The sequence below is a fragment of the Panthera tigris genome, chromosome D4, assembly GCF_018350195.1.
Source record: "Panthera tigris isolate Pti1 chromosome D4, P.tigris_Pti1_mat1.1, whole genome shotgun sequence".
NCBI lineage: Eukaryota > Metazoa > Chordata > Mammalia > Carnivora > Felidae > Panthera > Panthera tigris.
This window is the reverse complement of record NC_056672.1, coordinates 10,297,485-10,321,159: the sequence shown is the minus strand read 5'-3', so window position 1 is coordinate 10,321,159 and position 23,675 is coordinate 10,297,485. Positions and strand designations below refer to the sequence as shown.

The following is a 23,675-nucleotide window of genomic DNA, read 5'->3' as shown; positions in this document are numbered from 1 at the left end:
GTCTGTCGTTGAAAAGCAGGAGGGACGTTCCAGTTTGGAGTTTGAGGCTTCTCTTAGGGCTCTGCGTTTCATTAGTCATTCTTTGAGAGCAAATTCTAACTGCACGCACCCTGACTATAAAAGGCCTCATTTCTTGGGCTTGCAGCTGGGTCTCAGAAAGGTCTATAAATAGAAGAACTAATGCCCCTTGCTGGTGTCTTGGCAGCGGTCCTGTCTGAACACCCTGCAGCACGAGTGGTTCCGCGTATCCAGTCAGAAGTCGGCCTGCCCGGCCATGGTAGGGGACTACATAGCTGCTTTTGAGGCTGTCTCCCCGGACGTCCTGCGCCACATCATCAACATGGCGGATGGCAACGGCAACACGGCCCTCCATTACAGCGTGTCACATTCCAATTTCAAGATCGTGAAGCTGCTCTTGGACGCCGGTGCGTTGGCCGTCCTGGTCTCTTCCCCTCAGCACTTGGGGTGTGACTCATCTCAAAGAGGCTGGTTGAGCCACACCTCAGTTCTGTGACCACCCTAACACCCTTTCCATTGCTTTTCCGCATGATGTGGCCAAGAATGTCATCCTTGAGTCACTGAGGGGAGGCGTGAAATGGAAACAAAGCAGGGTGGCACGGATTCCACGTCTGTTTGGAGGGGAGGTTTTAAGGATAGTCTTGCTGCAGTTCCACTGAGTTTAGGCGAGGTATATCCCTGGAGGTGAACATGACTCAGGGTCCCTCCTGAGCTGAGTCATGCAGGCTGGGCGGGTGCGCTCTCAGGAGACAGATCACTGCTCGTAGGGCCAGAGTCACAGCTTTGGTGTCCCCAGGCTGCTCTTCCTGTCCTGGCTCCCCGACCCCATCCAACTGCCTCACAGATATGTACAGTTAGCCGAGATGGGGACCATGCAAAGCCACTATACCAGATTATAGTAGAATCATCACCAATTTTATTCCCACCAAAATATACCTTGTTATTGACAACTCAGCATAGAGTGAAGAAATTGTTACTCTTCTCTCTGAGCCATAGTAATGAGGACAGTGACAAATCTTGTTTATAACTGGAATATCCCATCCCAGAATATAGCCTCTGACGTGTATTAAACATGAAGCGAGGGTGTGCTAGATAGAAGGGGTCCCCTTGGAAAATTGGGAGCTTCCAACTTTTTGTTCAAATAGAGCAGCCAGTGGTTCACCTAGTCCCCAAGTGACTCTGATTTATTTTTGAAATACATATTTTAACTTCTAGTATGTGACTGATACAGAACTTATAGTACTTTGGTCTAATTAGTGAGAACAGTGTGAACATTTGATTTAGAATATGCAATAAAATTGTCCAGTTTTCATGTACTGTTTCTTGATTCAACTCTCCAATTTCTTCTACTCTGTTTTGGGGAAATTGAATTAATGCAGAGAAGTAACTGGGCAGATTTATCGTCTTTTCTAAGTTTGCTTATTCCCAGCATATGGGGCTATGTGAGGCTAAAACTGCTTCCATCTAATGAGAAGGAATTCCAAGCCTCCTTCCCAGAGGATAAACAGAGCTGCTGGTACTGTCAGGCCACGTTGTTGTCTCAACAGAAAAGTGGTTAATATCCAGAAAAGCTAAACAGAGTTCAGATTTTTTGCTCTTGAAAGCAACAGTTTAATCTACCCTTGGAAAATTTGTGTGGATGAGATATTTTGGTAAATCAAATGATTTCAACTCCATTGTTGGATGGCTTTGGTTAGTCACCCTTCTGGGTTTACTTAGCTTTGTACTGGTCACCATTACAGGCTGTGATTGGGGCTCCATACGGTGTGTTGGTGAACGTGGGTGACTGGCAACCATCTGTGAGGGAGTGAACATCACAGATGAGGAGCCTCTGAGAGCATGTTTGCCCACGTGCTTCTCCATCACCCAGCATTTTCTTTTCTTTTTCCCTTTCTACATAAAAAAACATGCCCTTGTGTAAATACCATCATGTTCCTGGTATGCAGTTATTTTAGAACTCAAGGGACGTTTTGTGGTAGTACCTTCTCTTTTCACCCCTTAACGATGAAACATCCTGAACATTTTAACTATATTTGGTCACATGTGAAAGCTGCTTTCCTGCATTCTCCATTCCTTTCATTTTATTAGAAAGTGCTAAAGGAATTTACTAAGGGTAATTGAGCCCCCAAAGCCTCCTTAAGAATTACAGGAATGGCTGGGGCGCCTGGGTGGCTCAGTCGGTTAAGCGTCCGACTTCGGCTCAGGTCATGATCTCGCGGTCCGTGAGTTCAAGCCCTGCGTCGGGCTCTGTGCTGACAGCTCAGAGCCTGGAGCCTGCTTCAGATTCTTTGTCTCCCTCTCTCTCTGACCCTCCCCTGTTCATGCTCTGTCTCTCTCTGTCTCAAAAATAAATAAACATTAAAAAAACATATATTAAAACAAAAAGAATTACAGGAACGGAAAAGGTCGGGTTTATTGTGTCTGTCAGTCCTCACGGTTTCTTAACTGCATTTGCTCTCAGACCAAGTTCCTAGAACAGCTTGATAGGTGTCGTGGGGTTGGAGTCCGGCTTCCAAGGGCCCCAAGCAAGTCAGGGTAGCAAAATCAGGGTGTCAGAACAGGTACTGATGGCTGAGCAGGTAACACCATGGTGTTCTCTGCATAAGCCTTTACAAGTCCCTCCTAAGTATTTGTAGCTTTCACTGCCTTCTTCATTGCAAAACAGGGGTCCCCTTAACATAGATTAATATCCACATCCCAACATCTTTGTTGACCCTTCAAAGCAACCATTTCCTAGACCAAGCCCCCTGACTTCGGAGCTTCTGAAGGTCAGCCACTAGTTGGGAACAAGAGGTGCCGTGGAAGCTTACTGTCACTTCTGCTGCTTCTGGCCTCACACAGTACCAAAGAGACCTTTTTTCTTGGTTTGACATGAAAACGTATTTTGCGTTTCCGTCTGAGTCACTCTGGGACTTGGAGCACCTGAGGCCATTTCACTGGCCTCCTCCAAACCCCGTTCCTTCAGGTGCTGGGCAGAAGGGACGCTGTTGGAAGGCTTCTCCCTAAAGGGACACGTGTCTTTGCAGACGTGTGTAACGTGGACCACCAGAACAAGGCGGGATACACCCCCATCATGCTGGCAGCCCTTGCCGCGGTGGAAGCAGAGAAGGACATGCGTGTCGTGGAAGAGCTCTTCGGCTGCGGGGACGTCAATGCCAAAGCCAGCCAGGTGAGCGCGCTGCGTCCCGGGCCCGCGCTTGCGCAGCTCTGACCCGCACCTTCCACCGCTGAGCATGCGCTTCCGCAGCTCTAGACCCGCGCGGGCCCGGGGCCCTGCTTCCCAACACTGAGCATGCGCCCCAGACCGTGCCGCGCTTCCGCAGCTCTGACCTGTGCGGGCCAGGGCCGTGCTTCCCGTCACTGAACATGCGCTTTGGGGCCCGGCCTCGTGTCCGCGTGGCTGCGTGGCGGTCCATAGCGACTGGGCAGAGCTGTGAGGTACTGGCTTCAGCTTCACCTTGCAGGCTCCCCACTCCCCGGCCTTGGCGCTGCCTCTGTTGGGAGCAGTGTGCATGTAAACCGTAGGTCAGCCTGCATCTGGGGGCCCGGGAGTCTCCACCGACTGCTCAGCGACAGTTGCTTCCCGACTGTCTCCATATCGTAAGCAGAGCGTGCGTGGTGCAGATGTGTTCACAGTTGGACTTTGAAGCACCTTTGAACTTGCCAGCTTCTTGCTGTAACTCGATAGATCCTGCCAGCGACAGGCGAAAACTGACCCATTACTTGACGTTGCTTAGCTCGTAGCTCAGAGTGAGAAACTCTTTCTCCCTCCGTGCCTGCCACCGCACAGCCCCACGTTAATCCCACATGTGCTTCCTTCCCTGTGTCGTCATGCCATCCCCCCACCTCCTGCCCCAGTCTGGCACCCCCCCCCCCAATCTGCCAGCATGTGCCGCTGAAGCGCCCCGCCGTGCCTCCCCACAGGCGGGACAGACAGCCCTCATGCTGGCGGTCAGTCACGGGCGGATCGACATGGTGAAGGGCCTGCTGGCCTGCGGGGCCGACGTCAACATCCAGGACGACGAGGGCTCCACCGCCCTCATGTGTGCCAGTGAGCACGGGCACGTGGAGATCGTCAAGCTGCTGCTGGCCCAGCCGGGCTGCAACGGCCACCTGGAAGACAACGTAAGTGGCTCCCACGGGCCCTGCAGGGGCCACGGGGAAGGGAAAGAACACATCCTCCCTGATGCTCTGTGGGGATTTCTGTTGTGGTCCGGGCCACCTCCTTTCCCCGTCTGGCTTGGCACCGCTTACCGTGTGCAAACTGACACTTGATTCAACTAGAGCGGAAGGCAGGAAGGTCGGCGGGCCTCGGCCCCCTCATTCGTTACAGGAGGAGGGGTGACGGGCATGGGTGAGAACCAGCTTGCCGAAGGGCCATAAACGGATTTACAACACAGAATAGAGCCAGCGTGGGCAACTTGCAGGCCCACGAAGAGGAGAGGACCAGGTCCCCAGTCCTGGAAATCTGGACTGCGAGTTGTTCCGGGCTGGGTTATTGCATGCCTTGATCCACTTGTTAGCACACTGAAAAGCTTTCCCACCCGTGAAATGAAGGCAAGCCTGCCCTTCCCTGGGGCCCGTCAGAGTGGCTGATTCATGCAGCTCCTCAGCCATCGGCCCTCCAGACCATCCCGGCTCCTTTGAGCACACCTCCCCCACTCCTGCTCTGCTTTCCCATCTTCCGCATCCGATCCGTTCTCCCGGTTCCTGAGCTGTCCCTGTTCGAGATAACCCCTGGCCCGGGACACGTCGTAAGGAAAGTTGCAGCTTCCGGATGTCTCCGGATCAAAGGGGAAGAGTACCAACAGGTGAAGGCCCAGGAACTAATATTTGGGTGGTGACATGGTTCCAAGTGCAAAGGTCACAGAGGTCAGGCTGGATTGGTTCTATTTTGGAAAGTTTGTCTCTGTGGAGCACAGGTTTGGACCAGAGCTTCCTTCAGATCAAAACACTAAAACATTAGAAGGAAAATATCCTTTTTTACACTTAATGTCGGGTCCCTGTGGGCCCAAGCCAGCAGGAAGAGCAAACCCGTGCAGGTATTTACTGGTACCAAGGGCTGACGGGCTTCCGCAGATGCACGCACTTCCCTGGGAGTGAACGCCTTCCGCTGGAGCAGGGAGACAGCTTCCACCTCCCCTTTCCTCAAGAGCAGTTTGTGTTTCATGTGTCTTGTTTTTCGTTTGCTTATACTTTACTCTTCGCTTAGCAAAGAACAGCCTGTAAATGTGGTAAGAAGAGGCCAGAGAACCGCAGTGGCTTCCGGAAATGCTGGCCACCTCAGCTAATTGTCTGCTTCCTTATGCTTAATGGAAGACGAGGGCATGCAGCTGGCCTCCCCTGGACAAGTCGCTCCGAGTATTCTGGGTGGGAGGGAAGGACCATAGATGCCAGCCACATGGGAATTGTTTCCTGCTGCTAGGGACCATAAGGGAATCCTTATTCCAAGACCAGACAGAAAATAATTTGTGCTGGGGTTTTTTTTTGTTTGTTTGTTTGTTTTTTTTTTTTTTGCTTTATTCCTCCTTTACATCCTCTAAATCCCTGCAATTTAATGGGAACCAAACATTTCACTGGAAACTTTTTAACTTTTCCATATTTAGTGTTTCCCCCCATACTTTTCTTTTAAAATTCTTTTTAATGTTTGTTTTTGAGAGACACAGAGTGCAAGTGGGCGGGGGGGCAGAGGGATAGGGAGGCACAGAATCCAAAGCAGGCTCCAGACTCTGAGCCTGGCTCTGAGCCCAGAGCCAGATGCGGGCATCGAACTCAGGAACCGGGAGACTGTGACCTGAGCGGAAGTCGGAAGCTTAGCCAACTGAGCCCCCCGCCCCCAGTCACCCCACCCGCATGTTTTCATAAGATGTATTTCTGCAAGGCAGCAGGATTCACAGCGTTCGATTGGGGGTGATCAGGGCTGGAGGAGGGACTCCTTCCTGAAGAGGAAAGCTAAAAGATCTTTGACAAATTGCAGGGTGTCAGAACACACTGTGGTATTGCCTGCTCCCTTGGAAATATAAGGAAAAAAGAAACTATGTTTCCACCCACATCTTCCCCTAGAGCCCCCAGCTGGTGGGAAGAATAGTTGAGAAATTTCTTTGCAGGCAGCCTGCATTTGTTGAGCACGTACTGTGCACACATCTACACTCTAACCACCGTGAGCCAGAGGGGATGAGGTGATTCTTCTCCAACTGGGACTTCCCCATTGTGGATGCTGTGCCCCATTCGTCCTTAGGGCTTAGCACACAGAGGTCCGGAAAAGTCTCCTGAAGAACTGAACAAATTTGGGGAACTTTATCAGTTCTTGGAAAGTATTTGTTTTGCTCCCATTTGGCTGTCCGTAAGTGTGAGAAACCCAGCCTGGCTTGTTCTTTCCTTAAGGACGGCAGCACGGCACTCTCGATAGCCCTGGAGGCGGGACACAAGGACATCGCCGTTCTCCTGTACGCCCATGTCAACTTCGCGAAGGCCCAGTCTCCGGTCAGTGTTGTGCATTTGACATTTGTGAACAGGCCGAAATCCAGCAGGCTGGCCGGCCCCCCTCTTCGGGAGCTGGCAGGCAGTGCGGGTTTTCTGAGGATTCTGAAAATGGGAGTTTTAGTCTGGAACTTGAGAGTTCATGATTTTTGCCCCGCCCACAAGGCCAGGAGTGCTGATGGTTAGCAGCACAGAGGCTGGGCACCTGCTTGTCCTTGGGAAGCAAACATTCGCTTATGCCCTCCTCACGTGAAGGGTTTATTTCTGGACAGAATTATCCAAGTGGCACATCGTGTGCCCGTGAGTACATATTGCTACGTTCCTGGCATTTTTCCTAAAGCAGACAGTAAGCAGCAACCTCTGTTCCCAGAGCCCACTCTTAGCGGGACAGCGACTTCCCAGGACAGCCGGACAGCTGCTCAGAGCAGCTCCTGCTGATGGGTCTGTGTCCCCTGTCCCAGCTGCCCTCACGCTGGCTCACAGGTGGTTGTCAGCTGTGGCGGGCACAGCCCCTGTTATAGAGGACACATCTGCTTGAGGTCACTCATTAACTGCCCCCCCCCCTTTTTTTTTCCTTTCCTGGTCTCTAGGGCACCCCCAGGCTTGGAAGGAAGACATCTCCTGGCCCCACCCACCGGAGTTCATTTGACTGATTATATGCAAATAGCCGTCCATTTACATGCCACCACTAAGCTGCTAATTGTTCCTCTTGGGGTGACAGATACTGAATGTATGCGTACTGTGCCTGAGCTCACCAGCAAACAGAACGGGTAAGCCGGGGCGGAAGCCTGCAGCTGCACGGTGGGGGCGGAGCCAGCAGGGGCGTGCCGCCCGGCACACCCCGCCTCCCACCTGGCCGCCTTCCCTGTGCGCGGGGCGCGCCCACCCCCGTCTCTGTTGCTGTGGAGTCTCTGCTCCGTTATGTACAGTCGTAGGATACGGTGACCTGACCTGAGCGGGCAGCCCCTACTCCCTTCTCTCCCGCCCTCGCCACTGGCGAGAAGCGTCAGGTTCTCACTGGCTTGGCGTTCTTAGCAATTGTCCGCAAGTATTTATATTTACCCCTTGTGGAGCCATTGGAAAGCTCTGAAAATCCCATTCCGGGAGGGTTTTGTTGATTTTCCTTTTGTCTTCACTGTTGGAAAGTGAGGGAGTGGAGATGACCAATCGTCAGCACCTTGGGCCTGGCCTGGTAGATTCCTGGTTTAAAAATAGAAGACAGAACTCTCGGAAAGTACAAAACTTAATGAAAAGAAAGCTTTTCGGTTGGGTTTATCTGGGTGGGTGTTATTATATGACTTTTTATATAAAAGGCATCTATATAAAATTGACACAGTATTTTCACCTTTTATATTCCGTCGTCACTGAGACATGAAGAAGTACGTGTAACATTACCATGTTTTTAATTAATAATTGCACAAATCTGTACCTAATGACAAGGGTTGAATCACGTTAGAGGAATTGGCTATATATTTGCCTCTAGAGAAACATAGTGTAGTTCTCCACATATTTATGGATTCCTTTCTACCATGTCACATTTACTTTGGTCTTAAATGTATTTAAATGTTTGAAGTGCCTTAGACTCTTGCCATATTTTCAAAATAAAATTTCATTAAGTGCTCTTGCTTGTCCCGGCTTCATCTCTGACAGCTGTCTGCCCGATCCTATTGACTTACAGCAGTGGCAGCAAAAGCTGACAGATTGTGCCGGCAGGGACTGCTGGCCCGCTGGTCTTGCACTTGGACGAGACGAGACACCTTCTGAGAGCACTGCGTTTGCATGGCTCTGCCCGTTACTCAGGTTGCACGTCGGGAGTCGGAAATTTAAGGCCTTATTAGGCACACAGCTCATCAGACAGGTAACTTCTGAGCGGAGGCGACGAGTTAGCTCTTGTCAGGCCTCTGGTCCTGGTTTCGGGTACAGCTGCTGGGTGACTGCACCTGCCTTGCAGCCTTTTCTACAAAGTGAAGGGGATCCAGTCTATCTCGTTTCAGTGAAGAAGCGTGGCCGCCAAAATGCAAATGAGGTGCTTGGGCCCGGTTGCCAGTGGTGAATTTTAACCCAGGCCATTTATGAGAGTCAGGTGTACCGGAGAATCATCACGGGTTCTTGCACGTTTCTTTCCCTTCTTCCTCTTTCCTTCTTCTCCTCTGCTCATTCATTGCTGGGCTTGAGAAAGAGACCAGAGAACAGATGTTCCCAGCAGGTGTGCACCACGATGCCTTTCCTAGAAAGCCTGTTGTTTCACAGGCTTAGAGGTGTGGTTGTTTAGAGAACAACTCAGAGGAGCTCCGAAAAGTAGCACTGGGAATTGAGGCCAACTTGGGGCCGTGTGTGATGGCCCCCAAGTCCCATACGGGACATCTAGGGCAGAAGAACCATCCTCTTCCATGAACCGTGAAAGTGAAGTCACAGCTGCCTGGGGACGCGAACATCTTTGTCCATCCCGGGGTAGCTCAGGGATTGGCACTAAATTTCAGTTCGCATAGTTATTCAAGCTCCTTCAGACCTGACAGAGCACAATAAATTAAAGCAGAAGGTTGTGTGTGTGAAGAAAAGTGGCGCTGTGAGTTCGGTACCCTTTAATGGCATGGCGTGCCTTTTGAGCAGGGAGGGCTGCATCTCTGCTGGTTTGTGGTCCAGGGAGTTTTGTTCTGTTTGACAAGAGAAGTCATTAATAATGTCAGTGCATGAGCAAACAAATTCCTACGTCTGTGCTTCATTGCAGATTTCTTATGCTAAATTTTGCAAAAGAAAATGAGTGAGTGTTTTATCATGGAGTGTGGTCTTAACTCAATACAGAATCGAGCTGCCGGGAGCTCTGCTTTGTGCCTTGTTTGCTCTGCTAACACTGGGCACTTACAAGGCTTTTTATCTTGGGATCTTGGCACATTATATAAACCATCCTGATTATCCCCCATGGGTGTAGCTGCAGTTTCTTGAGCCACAAGGCTATAAAGGAATGTGTGACAGGACACTGGGGCAGGTTCCCCCACGTGAGGCCGGCCTAGGGCTGGAGACTCCCGATCTTGTTTTCTGGCAGATGTGACGAGAAGCCTAAACCTGTAAGTGACAGCCTCTGTTTTCTTACCCTGGAAAATTAGAAGCTGAAGACACCCCTAGACAAAAGGGTAGAGCAGTGGGAACTTTGAGACTTTAACATTAAGAAACAAAGGGATGCCTGGGTGGCTCAGTCAGTTGAGCGTCTGACTGTGGCTAAGGTCATGATGTCAGGGTTTGTGGGTTCAAGCCCCCAGTCGGGCTCTGTGCTGACAGCTCAGATCCTGGAGCCTGATTCTGACAGATTCTGTGTCTCCCTCTCTCTCTCTGCCCCTCCCCCACTCACACGCATGCTTTCTGTCTCTTTCTCTCAAAAATAAATTTAAAACATTAAAAAAAAAAAAAAAACACAACAAAAACGTGAAATACAACTTTTCCTGCTCCACCGTGGCTTAATGGACTAAACCCTGTGTGGGGGTGGGGAGGGCTGGGGGAGCCTTGCTGCTGGAGAAAGTTACCAGGAGTATGCGTTCTAGACCAGGCCCCCCCCCCCCCCCGCCCCCTGCCATAAGTGGAGTGCTGGGCTCTGGGGCTCTGGCTTGTAACTTGCCAGTCCTGTGGCGGGAAGATTCGCGGGTGTGCAGGTGTGTGGTAACCCTCGCAGATGGGATCAGGTCCTAATGAGTAATTTTTTGCCTGTTTGGTGGGAACTTCCGCGTCCACGGCACGCGTCAGAAATGGTTGCAGGACCTGGGGAAAATGCCCATTCTGAGCTTCACCCGAAGCAGCAGCAGCCCAGGTGTTTCTCAACACGGCCTTTGGTCCACACTGAGAACTGTTTTAGTCCCAAATTAGGAGAACTACCGTAGTTCTTTTGTATACAAGTTGGATGGGGCAGAGACAACAGTAACAAAACAAGAGGCATTATGCTGCATCTTTTATCTTGGGTGTATAAGGAGCCCTGGTAGTCTGTGTGTGTCCGTGTTGGATGACATTTCCGTAACTCCGGAGCAGTCGTTTCTAGAAGGCCAGGAACCATGGCTGCCATGGGGAAGGCAGTACTTCAGGGACAGAGGTTGAGCGTGCAGACAGCTCTTGGAGTACTTTCCCAAGTTCATCTTGCTCTTGCCCTCTTCCTCGGGAAGGAGAACTGTTTCCACACAGGAAGAAGGTCGTGACCCGTTGCTTTGGCTTTGGAAGAAAGAGAGTTTTCTCTTTTCTCTTGTACTGAAAGAACAATTCTTTTTAAGCCCTGGGCCTTAGCCAGAGACTCAGCCTGAGACCGTTCTACTTCCTGCCATAAGGAAATTACTAATCATATGTTTACTCTGCCATTACGCCACACGGCTGTAATTTAGAAGCCAGCTGATTATAAAAATATATTTACAGTCCGTTTTGCCAAAGACGATTACCACAAAAGGATGTGGCCGAGCCGGTGGCCACAGTGTTCCAGGGCCGCACGTGCTCACGCTCCCTCCCCGCCAAAGTCACTGGTGGTTCTCCAGGGTGGGGAGGGGGGCTGGGAATTGGGAAGGCACAGTCAGCTCTGGAAGTGTGAAAGGTTGAATTAGCACTTAGAGTCGTGTCCCTGGGACCCGCGGCCTGAATTCCAGCAAGGATTCTGTGGAGCCCTAGAGCGCAAAATACCACGTGCTGGTGCAGAGGCGTCCGATTGGACATCGGGGGAGGAGCTGGCATTTGAAGAAACCAGCTGCCCGCTGCCTCTCCGACTCAGATCTTTAGTGATCGAATAGGGATGGGAACCGTATCCCTCCCTTTCCAATGACAGAAGTCGCATAGAAGGTATTCCAAAGAGCAAACGCCAGTCCTGTATTCGAGCCAAAATAAATTTTATACTTGCTCCCCGTTCCCCAACCCGGAAGGATCCAGCTCGTCCCGCCTTAGAACTACCTGCAAGGACGAGGCTGTGTGGTGGAGAGCAAGAGGAGACCCCTGAGCCCAGACTGTCAGGTGCTGCTCTGTCACCAGTGTCGTCAGGCGGCTCCACACCAAGTACCGGCCGGGCGGGCCACTCGCTTCTCACGTGTCAGGCAGCAGAGGGACTCTGGCTGTGATCCATCTGCCTTGCTGTGTAATCATGTGCCTGAATAAACAGGTGATAAAGACAAGTCGCTAATTGGATCGGATCCCTGTGAGTTCAGAGGACTCCAGTCCCTCAATCCTATCTAAAATATGTCACCCTTCAGGGGCACCTGGGTGGCTCAGTGGGTAAAGCGTCCCACTCTTCATTTCGGCTCAGGTCACGATCCCACGGTTTGTGAGCTTGAGCCCCACATTGGGCCCAGTGCTACTACCACAGAGCCTGCTTGGGATTCTCTCTCTCCCTCTTACTCTCTGCCCCTCCCCCACATGTGCACATGTGTGCACTCTCAAAAAAAAAAAAAGCCTTTTTTCTTTTTTTTAAATGATTATTTTTGAGACAGAGAGAGACAGAGCATGAATGGGGGAGGGTCAGCGAGAGAGGGAGACACAGAATCTGAAACAGGCTCCAGGCTCCGAGCTGTCAGCACAGAGCGCTACGCGGGGCTCGACCTCACAGACCACGAGATCATGACCTGAGCTGAAGTCAGAGGCTTCACCGACTGAGCCACCCAGGCGCCCCAGAAACAAATCCTATTTTCAAAAATTACTCTGTATTCACTATTAAGTACAAAATTAACCTGTGCTTTATTTATTTATTTATTTTTAAATGTTTATTTATTTTTGAGAGGGACAGAGACAGAAATGTGAGTAGGACAGGGGCAGAGAGAGAGGGACACATGGAATCCAAAGCAGGCTCCAGGCTCCAAGCTGTCAGCACAGAGCCCGACGCGGGGCTCGAACTCACAGACCGCGAGATCATGACCTGAGCCGAGGTCAGGCACCCAACCTACTGAGCCACCCAGACGCCCCTAAGCCTTTTTTCTTTAAATAAAATATGTCACCGTTTCTCTGCACCCCCCCCCCAAAAAAAAAAGCCGATCTTCCAAAATGAAGCTCAGAAGTTCAGCTGTCACACTTGGGTCTGTAACACCACCTGCCAAGACTAAGAAGTTCTGGTGCCTGGCTCACAAACACTAGTTGAATGAATGAGTGTAAAAAAAAAAAAAAATAGTTGACGTGTGGCGTTGAAAGGACAGTTACCACTCGGAGATTACTGAGAGGGAGCCTATGAGGGGCTGGGGAGCCCCTAGGAATGGTTTTTGTTTTGTTTTGTTTTGTTTTAATGTTTATTTATTATTGAAAGACAGAACATGAGAGGGGGAGACACAGAATCCGAAGGAGGCTCCAGGCTCCGAGCTGTCAGCGTAGAGTCTGATGCGGGGCTCGAACCCATGAGATCATGACCTGAGCTGAAGTCAAACGCTTAACTGACTGAGCCATCCAGGTGCTCCCCCCACCCCCCGACCGTCTCTTTAATGTTAAAACACAGCTTTGCACAACATGGGGGTTGTGGCCCACTCATAACCCTGGACTGTCCTCACTTGGGCCGATCTCAGATGTTCTGCTTCTTTTTCTGGGTACTCCCTGCCTCTTTCTGAAGTCAGGCTCGGTCACGTGATTGCTTTGGCAATGACACATTTGCGGAGGTGACGTGTCAGTTCCAGGTGGGAGCTCAAAAAGCCAGTGCGTGGCGTGGTTCACTGTGCCCCCTTCTCCCATCACGGTGTCCGTGGCAATAAGTGTCACCTGGGTCCCCTAGTGCCACGTGGAGTACAGTGTCCTTGCCGACCTGATTACAGGTGTGTTGTGACCATCAGTGAACCTTTATGACGTTACATGAGGGGAGTTTGCAGGCGATCTGTCACCATAGCATGGCTGAAGTTGTCTTTGTTGATACAGAAATTGGTTCAGGGAGGTAGATGCTGCTCTAACCGAAGGGCTTGGTAGATGAGTTGTGGACAATAAGAACACTCGCACTGTGGACTCAGTCCAGGACACAGCAACGTATTCGACACTTTTCCTTATTTTCCCAAAGCTACTACGTGCCAGTAGGCTTCTAGATCCACAGGGAGAAGGTGACCCGTTACACAGATGCCTTAGGGCACTAAGGACTAGATGTCTGGGAAGGAAAGCCATCATCCCGTGTACCTCGCGAGGCAGATAGTATCTCATAAACGTGTACTTCTCAAACTTGAGCAAACATCAGAATCCCGGGTAGGACTTGTGACAACTCAGATTGTTGGGCCCCAGCCCAGAGCCTCTGATTCGGTCGGTCTGGGAAGAGGCCCGAGAATGAGCGTTTTAAACCGGTTCCCCACTGATGCTGATTTTGCCGGTCTGGAGACCACACCCTGAGAACCACTCCTCACGGGCAGGGAGTGTCATAAGTAGACTCTCTTATCTCAACCACAAGTACTTGCTGGATAGGCTTCCGAAGCGTCCATATTCTTTAATCTTGGTAATATTCGTGATTTCCCGTGACTGAGACATAGCACTTAGCTTGTTCACCGTGGACCTTTTGCTCACAAATTTTACAAAGTTGCATTTGCCTAATGGCAGATCTTTTTTTGTAGAGCTTGTGGGATATATTGAGGGTTTATAAATCCGGTGTTCTTGCAGAACTGGGTTTTGGAATACGGCCAGAGGACTTGACTTGAATCACTGCAGTCTTGCGAGAAAAATGATGCACACATTACACTTAGAAAGAAAGAAATCTTTATTCGTGCTGATCCCCCTGAGTCTCTGTGTCGGCTCCCTCGTGAATGCTCATTTCAAAACTACCGTCTCCTGCTGAAACGCCAGTGAGGCACCAGGGACAGGGTGTGCTGTGTTGGTGCCTCCAGCTGCTGTCCCTGAATTCCTCCCTCTGTTGCTGTTCTGCAGTGGGCAGAGACACACAATGGTTTCCCTTCTCAGAGCCAGGGCTGTGGTCATTCACGCCAAGGTCTGAGAGACAGGGACATCTGTGAGGGAAAGCCCCTGGGGCCCCTGGGGCCGACTCGAGGGATCTCCCCACCGAGAGGCACGTGTCCTGCGTGTCCACAGCTCTGGGGTCGGAGATCGAGTTGAGATGAGTAAGAAGAGGGAGGAGAAATTAGTGTTTCCCAGGGAAACTGGAGGCAACTCGTTTCTATCCTCCCCCATCTATAAATTAATCCCTGAGAGACAAGACTCACTCTCGGAAAGTACACTTGCTGACGCTGACTGATGGCAGGCCTTGAATGACCAGAGAACGTTAATGAAGTTCCTCCATATGCCCCATTCAATCACTGTCAGGATACATGATCAGATATATAACCAAATAGCCAGAAGCTTGATGTTGATCTTAAAAACCCTGCGGTGTTTTCTGGTCTGCATAATATTTCAAAAGGTAGGACAGAGTGCTTCAATTTATCTTTCTGTGTTAAGAGTTTGGGGACTCCAGCTCAGGAAGCCAATAATCCTACGATTGCTGGAACAACAGACTTGGATTCATGAATTTGTGTGGCCAGATTCTTATCTGTGCGTCTGATCCACGTTGAAACTCAGGAAGCCAAACACTGCCACTGCCTCCCAGGAAGTCTCATAAAGGCTACCTTTCAATGATCTGTGCACACACTGACCTCTACACGAAGAGGAGTTTTTGTCCAGATGCCAACATGAAGAATACTAACTGCTGCAAGCAACCACGTGGTCTGGATAGGGACATCCCGTGTTATCCAGAAGCAGCGGAAATGCGATGTCACTTTTCTTGGCTTTACTCTGTCGATCTGATGCCTAATAAAGAATGATTTTTCGCTTCTTGTGCTCGTTCTGTGGTCTCTACGAAGATATTAAACACATCTATAGACTTGAAGACCAGCGAAAGGCGAAAGTTGCTGCTGATAATTCTTCAAAGGGTGCATCTTTCTCTGGTTTATAAGCGGGCATGTCAGTTATCGTGGCCACAGTAATGCTGTGTAACACACAGCCCTCAAAGCCCCCATGGCATAAAGCCATGAACATTTTTTTATTAAAAAAATTTTTTAGTGTTTATTTTTGAGAGAGAGAGAAACAGAGCACGAGCAGGGGAGGGGCAGAGAGAGGGAGACACAGAATCGGAAGCAGGGTCCAGGCTCTGAGCTGTCAGCACAGAGCCCGATGCGGGGCTCGAACTCACAAACCATGAGATCATGACCTGAGCTGAAGTCGGATGCTTAACCAACTGAGCCACCCAGGCGCCCCAACCATGAGCATTTATTGCTTGAGTGTCTGAGTGGTCCACTGACCATCAGCTCTGCTGACCTTGGCCAGTCTTGCCTTGTACCTGTCAGCTGACAGAAGGTGACTTTAGCCCTGTGACTCGTATCTTCTGGCTGAATAGCCCAAGAACGTTCTGGGGGCCATGACAACGAAGCAAGACGAACAAGCAGACAAGGCTTCTTCAGGCTCAGGCTCACTGCTGGTTCCCCATCATTTCCATGACATTCTCTTGGCCCAAACAAGTCACAAGAGCAGCCCAGGTTCAAAGAGATTGGGAAACAGGTCCTGCCTCTTTAGAGAGTAGCACTCGATGCTACAGTCAGAATGTTTGGCTATAGAAGGAATGAAGGACTTGGAACCATCAAATGCAATACATTTTTCACAGTGAGATCCTTCCCCTAAGTGGTTCTGGCCAGGATTTGGAGACCTATTGGTCTCCTTTAAACACCTGTGGGAAAGGGTGGAGACCATAAATCTGGTCCCTCTTTGAGGCTAACTGATGTTTGTAGAGTCCTTTCCACGGTGGATGCCTTTGTCACTTCTCAGCCATACCATCATTTCTACCGTGAGCATCGCGCTAGGGGAGCCCCTAACTAGACTTACCTGCTGAAAGCGTCCAGTGACTGTGAACTTCCAGCAGTAGGCAGAAAGCGGTAGCTTGGACATTATGGGGCTGGCAACCCAGCAGCAGCCGGAAGGGAGGACTTGTCCTAAGAGTCTTGGGAGCCGGTTTCAAATGCTGTTTTTGAGAAGGATCAGTCAAGGTGAGACATGACTGAGGAAGGAACTCAATGTCCTCATCCAGGCGCCTGCATGGGGAATCGGTAGGGGAGTCTGATCTCCACAGCCTTTGGCTTCCTGCTGACACAAACAAAGAGGGGACTGGCCGTGAGTCATGGCTTTCAGGTCCTAGCCGAAAGCATTATTTTTACCCCAGGCCACGGCTACCTCCTGTGGCCAACAGAAAAGGCTCCGCAATACTTTCTGAATTCTTGTCCGTGGGATTGTTCTGAGGCCTTACCAGGTAAGTCTGGCTCAGGGTAGGGGCAGCTACTGAAAGGCATTACCCTCGCTCCCTGGGGGCTGTTCCCAGCCTAACGTACCCCACGCTGCTGGGGCGTTGGCTGTGCTGACTGAGGGGGTGTGCATGTGGAGGCTGGTGGAGAGGCGGTGGGCAGAGAGAAGAGCTTTACCACTTGCCAGTGATGTGAAGAGCTTTACCACTTGCCCTCACTGCCTACACACCTTCTAACCCTCTGGCTACTCTGTGTCTAAACTGTCTGCTGAATCTGTTCAAAATATGGAGGCATGTGTTCCCGGGTTCCACTGGAAAGGTCGAGCCGCCTGCATCATAACTTTGATCAAGCACAAGAAACACCCTCGTAGACAAGTAGAACCGTGTAACTCACACACACCGGGCACCCCATTGATGACGATGCCCTGACCCTCCTGGCCCTCACAGAGGAAGGCTGGAACATCCCATGGCCTGTGGCTAAGGTGGACTTCTCGTGGCTGCTTCAGGGAGAGAGCCCAGACCAGGCCAGGTGGCCCCACAGCCAAAATGGCAATCAGGAGAGGCCTTGTTGGCCGCGGTCTGGAGGAGGGTGCCCGAGTACGGTTCAGAACCCGCCCCGTGAGGCAGATTCTGCAGGGTGTTCGTGGAGAGCCCAAGGCGGCCAGTCACACATCTAAAGGGCAGTTGGGCAAAAAGGGAGAAAGAGGGGCTCTGTCCTTCTCCCGGAGAAGGACGGTCCCAACGCTAAGCCAAAAATCCTACTCCCAGCACGGTACACATTTAAATGGCTCCCCCCAGGAGAGGGTGAAACAGGACACCGCTCTTTCAGCGAAGTCAACCGAAGTCAGAATGTGCTCCGCTGGCGTGAAGGGGTGTGAGAGCTCGCGTGGGCATCCTGAGGTCCCACCGGCACTGAGACTGCTCAGTCTAAGCCACCAACGCTGTCCCTTCGTGCCCTGCACGGCCTGGCCTCTCAGCTCCCCCTAGCGGCCAGTGGTGGACACGCCCAAGCGTTCGCCAGTCTCCCCCTGATCGTGTTTTCCACACACGCAGTCATGGTGGCAAAATCCCTGTTACTATAAGCCCTTTAAAAAATCGAATAAATCCAGAATTTCAGTTTGTACCACATAGAGCAATGGTTAGTAATAGTTCATGAAACGACATACATACGTGTGTGTGCGCACACACGTATGTTCTGGGTCACAAGGTAAGAGGTCTTGGTTTACAGAGGGTAGAACGGAAGTCTAAGAATTTGCAAAAACCAGGTCCAGAACCTGATGCAGCCAGGCGGTCGTAGTTGTAGTTCCTCCCGGCAAGGAATGCAGGGAGGAACCCTGTCAAGCACCCATTGTGACTCATTCTGAGTCAGGGACTGGGGAGTGGGGACTGGGGGTGGGGCACAGCCCTGAGTAGGGGAAGACCAGCCCCTCCCCATGGAGGGGCTAACAATATAGTTGACAAACGGCCGCACACAAGTAAAGAAAAGCAAGTTATGGAGCAGCGGGCAACTGAGAAGGGATGGCAGGTTGGTGGAGCCCAGAGTAGGTAGGGGAGCTCCCGGGACAGAGAACGGGGGCTGGGAAGATTTGTCCAGACTTGTGTCCCGAAGGAAGCAAAGGGCCTGAAAGTGCCCGAAAGGAAGGGAGTTTACCCACAGCAGGCTCAGGCTGGAAAGGGCTTTGGGGCTAATGTCACCACCTCATGTTTTCCCCTGGTAACCCATATTTGTGGCCTCACGGACTATACAAGTTCAAAGTTTATAGCAAGTGCCTTTCTCTTTCAAAGCTTCTCTCTCCCTCTCTTATTTTGGTTTCTTTTGTTTGATTTTTTTTTCACGGTGGTAAAATAACGCATAATACAAAGTTTGCCATTTTAATTCTTTTTAAGCGTATAATTCAGCGGCATTTAAGTACATTCACACGGTTGAATAACCATTGGCACCCCCCATCTCCAGAACCTTCTTCATCACCCAAAACAGGAGCTAACCGTTGAGCATTAACTACCCACCTCCCGTTCCCGCTCGCCTCCAGTAGCCCCGGTTCCACTTTCTATTTCTGTGAATTTGTCTTTCTAGATATTTCACATAAGGGCAATCAATTTGTCTGCTTGTGTCTGGTTTATTTCACTTAGCATAAGGTCTAAATTTCATCCATGTTGTGGCGAGAGTCAGCACTACATTTTTATGGCTGAGTGATGGTGCGTTGTATGTTTATCCATTATCTCTTGATGGGCTTGTTACCACCACCTCCCTTTAAAATGCAGGAACTGGGGGCGCCTGGGTGGCTCAGTCGGTTAAGCGTCTGACTGTGGTTCAGGTCTTGATCTCACAGCTCATGAGTTCGAGCCCCGCATCAGGCTCTGTGCTTACAGCTCAGCTTGGAGCCTGCTTCAGATTCTCTGTCTCCCTCTCTCTCCGCCCCTCCCCTCCTCTCTCGCGCTCTCTCTCTCTCAAAAATAAATAAACGTTAAAAATATTTTCTTAATGAAGAAAAAAAAAAGAAGGAACTGAGTAGCTCAGAATTCCCCCATTTCTTAATGGGAAGCCTGATTAGAGAGTTCCAGGCCTCCTGCCTCCTAGGCCGAGACTGTCACTACTTCAAGTCACCAACACGACATCCCTTCATTTCACATTCTGCTCTGGTTTCATATGGTGAAAAATAACAATTTCTTATATACCAATGCATACTAGGCTTTGTTCTGAGTGCTTTAGGCATATTGACTCATTTTCTCCTTACTGTAAACCTTCCCCTATTCTACAGATGAGGAAACAAGCAGAGAGCAGCTTGCCCAACATCACATAGCTATTAAGTGACAAATCTGGGCCCAGAATCCAGTTCCAGAATCCCTATCCCTGTTACAGAGAGAAAAGCATTCTTCACCAAAACAGTACATGCAGTGGGATTACATTTCTAGTGTTAGAGACCTGAATTCCAGAGAGGAAATCAGTCAAGCTGCCCTCTGTCTGAGAATAACTGGGGAGGGCAAATTTCTTCCAGGGAAAAGATTACAAACTGAGTTACACCTGACTTTTTTCAGCAAATGTCTGTGGCCCCAAACTCTACATGGGTCTCGGGGGATAGTCTCCTCCCTTGACCAAATGACCGAGGAACTACAGGGCAAATGAAAATCCTTCAGGCCCAAAATTGGTTCCTGAAAAAATTCTAGACTTTGCTCACTTAAAGACACAGAAGTCTCATTCTGGGGATGTGACTGCTCCTAGTAAGTACAATTGCTTGGCTTTCCACGTGTCCGGGTCTCACGCTCCAGCCTACCCTAGCCGCTATAATTAGGGCTGGGCCAGTAATCTGCAGACCCCAGAAAAGTCCCACAAGCACCCACAACCCTGTCCCAGTTCTTTTTAGATCACGTGACCTATTGAGTAGGAAGACAGACCTTTCTAGAACGAAGAGCGAAAGCACGGCGTTTTTCTCCAAGTCTGTTCTACTTGGAAAAGCAAGCGATGAGGGAAAGCGCTCCCACCCCAAGGAGGGAGACTAGAGGAGGGAGGCCTGCTGTCTCCAGCAAAATAAGCAAGGACGTTTATTTCCAGGCACCGCTGAGAGAATGTATCATTAGAAGGTCCAAGCCCCAGGGGACTCTGTGCCCTTGCAGTGTGGCTGTCTGAGTGCTGCAGGTTGTGGGTGGTTTCTGCCAGTAAGTCTAAGGACTTCAGCTGATCAGTCAACAAGAACAGAACTTCCTTACCCGCCACAGAGCATCAGGCTGTAGCTTTGATAAGGCTCCTTCAAGGTGCCCTTCGAAAGCAACCAGTCTGCTGGCCTCTGCCATTTCCTTTGCGGCACAGACCGTGAAAACAGCAAGACAGGGCACGCGTGCCCTGTTCCTTCATGTGTCTAGCCATTTTGAAATTTTTCCCTTCAACCTTCCCCACCCAGCAGTGTTAGCCAACGTCTCCTACGTCAGAGGTAAGGTGCCACAGAAATCAGGGTGAGACGGTCAAGGAGAGGGAACTGTGTCTCCTGCCACGGGTTGGACACTGCAGTTCCAGAACCGTTCTCTGGAGCTCAAACACCTTCCAGCCCCACTCCAGCCCCCCTCTTGCCCAGAGGTCTTCACAGACCGGTCCCTTTGAGTCCTCATGGAGCCTAAGACCCTGTCCAGAGCTAGAGCAAGAAAGGATTCATGAAAGTAGGAAACCCCTGTGAGCGACAGCACCCTGCCAGTGATGCGCAGACCCCAGAAGAGCCACGTGCGCACCTGACAGCCTCCCCTAGTTACGTTCAGGTCATGTGACTTGGCCAGGAGGAGAGAAACTTCTGGAAGGAAAACCAAAAAGACTCTGTAGCTGCTTTGCTCCAAGCCTCTTACACCTGGAAAAGCAAGGGACAAGGAATCACATGAGGTCATGCTTGTGAGGGTGTTTTATAGATGTGGCCGAGCGCTGTAGCAGTTGGGTCAGCTATTTCACTGAGGGGAGGGGCATTTTTTTCCCCAAGGTTGGGTTGCTTTGCATTTCAAGTTTCAGTCACTGGCATTCCTCCCCAGACAACCCAGGCACTCACCCAAAGACAATGTCTTCCCAGTTACCCCGTAAGCATGGACAGCAGCTGGGCAATCATTTAAAATATCGATGTCCAGGGGCGCCTGGGTGGCTCAGTCGGTTAAGCGTCCAACTTTGGCTCAGGTCATGATCTTGCAGTTCGTGAGTTCGAGCCCCGCGTCGGGCTCTACGCTGACAGCTCAGAGCCTGTGACCTGCTTTGGATTCTGTGTGTGTGTGTGTGTGTGTGTGTGTGTATGTGTGTGTGTGTGTGTGTGTATGTGTGTGTGTGTGTGTGTGTGTGTGTCTTTCTCTCTCAAAAATAAATAAAAACATTTAAAACAATTAAAAAAATAAACGAATAAACTATAGATGCCCATGTTCCGTCTGGAGAGCCCTCTGCAGCGCTGACCCCAGGCAGGCTGGTCTCGGACAAAAAGAAAAGCCCACACTGGGCAGCGAGAAGGTTTTTCTGTGGAACCTGCAGCCCGTCTGTGGGGCACGAGGAGGAAGGGGGGCCCTCATTCCCGTGTCCCTCTCGATGTCGGACAAACTGATTCCACACTCCCCCCTCCCCGGATGCACTGCAGTGTTCAGGTCCCCCCTCTGTAACGACGCACTCACCCCTCCTCCCGTAAGGCAGCAGCTGATGTCTGCCGGTCCCTGGTCCCTTCCTCGGGGCTGACACTGTGTTAAGCACTTCCCGGGTATCACCTCATCAAATCCCCTGAGCTAGGTCCTCAGCAAGGTCACCCGTTCGACCTACCTAGCAGCTTATGGGTGCGTCCCCTGCCCCCACCGCTGGCCCCTGATGCAGGGCCCCCCATGGCCTGGATTGCAAGGAGAGTGTCTGAATTGGTGTCTCCACCTCCAGTCTTGTCCCTCTTGATGGTCCTATTATTCCCTGTTTCAGGCATCCCCAGAGCCCCCAACTCTGCCAGACCAAGCTGCCACAAGGGTCCTCAAACTTAGGCACACATGTCACCCACCTTAACAAAGTTATGTTACTCATGACCTTTCCCCAGCATGTTCGACAAAGAGCTGATGTTCCTTGGCTTCTCTCGCGTTTCTGAGCCCCAAACGCTGGTCTGTTTGCCAAGCAAACGTGTCTGTGCCACGAGGAGAAGCACGGCCCCGCCAAGGTTCTGAGGGGTGGCCTTTTCCGTACCCCTGGGCGTATTAGTAGACAATCAGGATGGACCGGAACAGTGCACGCCTTTCATGGCCACTCATCTGGAGGGAAGGCGGTCAGTAGACACTAGTCCAGTTTTGGTCCTGTTCCAGGGCCTCCCTGCTTCCATTCTGCGGCTGACAGCTGTGGCCCCTCATTTCTCACACACCAGACGCTTAACACCTGTAATGCTGAGTGTTTCTATCCACCAGTGGAGCTTCGTGACCAGACATGGCAGCACGCAGGGAAGAAGGCTTCGGATCTCATTATGGCTAAAAGTGGGAGAACCTTCGGCAATCAAAAAGGATGACATCTTGCCATTTGCAACTACGTGGATGGAACTGGAGTGAAATTAGCCAGAGAAAGACAAATATCCTATGACTTCACTCATAGGAGGACTTTAAGAGACAAAACAGATGAACATAAGGGAAGGGAGACAAACATAATATAAAAACAGGGACAGGAACATAACAGAAGAGACTCATAAATATGGAGAAAAAAACTGAGGGTTACTGGAGGGGTTGTGGGAGGGGGGATGGGCTAATTGGGTAAGGGGCACTAAGGAATCTACTCCTGAAATCATTGTTGCACGATCTGCTAACTAATTTGGATATAAATTATTTTTTAAAAATTAAAAGAAAAGAAAAAAAAAAGTGGAAAAGTCTTCATCTCTGAAAGCGTGCCCTCCACTGCTTTGGAAAAAGGCAAAACTCTCTCCTCTTGTAGGCCTCTGGACGTGCCATACCTCACATCAAGTAAGGTGAGGGCCCGAAGAGGGCTCCCTGGACCAGCTAAACCAGATCTCCCCTTAACCTCACCCACTCTGTGGGCCCATTTCCACCTGCAGTCATAGAAATAGAACGTGATTTCAAGTCTCAGTACTAACGCTGTAAAACCCTGTAAGACTAAAATAAAACACCATCTAAGTAGACTTCTTTCCTAGAAAATGAGATCAGATGCCCTCCTGCTCCATAATTAGAAGAAAGAAACTCTTGAGGCACCTGGGTGGCTCAGTCAGTTGAGCATCTGACTTCTGATTTTGTCTCAGGTCATGATGTCCCGGTTGTGAAATTGAATTCCACGTCTGCCCCTACTCTGTCAGTGGGGATTTTCTCTCTGCTTGGGATTCTCTCTCTCTCTCTCTCTCTCTCTCTCCCTCCCTCTCTCTCTCTCTCTCTCTCTGTCTCTCCCCTACTCTCACATTCATGATCACTCTCTTAAAAAAAAAAAAAAAAAGATATTCTTCCCTCCAGTAAAACTAAGGAAAAGAGAATTTAAAGAGGTCTATTATTGTCTCAAAAATTAGGTAGGAATTAATATACCATT

The 23,675-nt window shown here is 50.4% G+C and overlaps 1 protein-coding gene and 1 long non-coding RNA gene across 7 annotated transcripts in view; one reads left to right on the top strand and one right to left on the bottom strand.

Moving 5' to 3' along the window:
• KANK1 (KN motif and ankyrin repeat domains 1) overlaps window positions 1-9,128 on the top strand; it is a 140,262-nt gene extending 131,134 nt beyond the window's left edge. For all 3 annotated transcript variants that reach the window (XM_007077461.2, XM_007077460.2, XM_015535421.2), the window contains 5 exons: window positions 206-425; window positions 3,045-3,187; window positions 3,943-4,143; window positions 6,403-6,501; window positions 7,089-9,128. In XM_007077461.2, coding sequence (XP_007077523.2) covers window positions 206-425; window positions 3,045-3,187; window positions 3,943-4,143; window positions 6,403-6,501; window positions 7,089-7,151 — 726 coding nt within the window. In that variant the 3' untranslated portion in view covers window positions 7,152-9,128. The remainder of the gene's footprint in view (window positions 1-205; window positions 426-3,044; window positions 3,188-3,942; window positions 4,144-6,402; window positions 6,502-7,088) is intronic.
• Window positions 9,129-10,336: 1,208 nt separating this feature from the next.
• Window positions 10,337-17,972, bottom strand: LOC122232973. 4 transcript variants are annotated; one of them, XR_006210356.1, is made up of 4 exons: window positions 17,849-17,972; window positions 16,267-16,521; window positions 11,410-11,602; window positions 10,337-10,689 (listed from the first exon to the last, which is right to left on the bottom strand). It is a non-coding gene; the product is annotated as an uncharacterized LOC122232973 (long non-coding RNA). The 4 variants fall into 4 exon arrangements; XR_006210357.1 differs by having other exon boundaries at window positions 10,677-10,725; XR_006210358.1 differs by lacking the exon at window positions 10,337-10,689 and having other exon boundaries at window positions 11,225-11,602; window positions 17,845-17,972.
• Window positions 17,973-23,675: the final 5,703 nt, after the last annotated feature.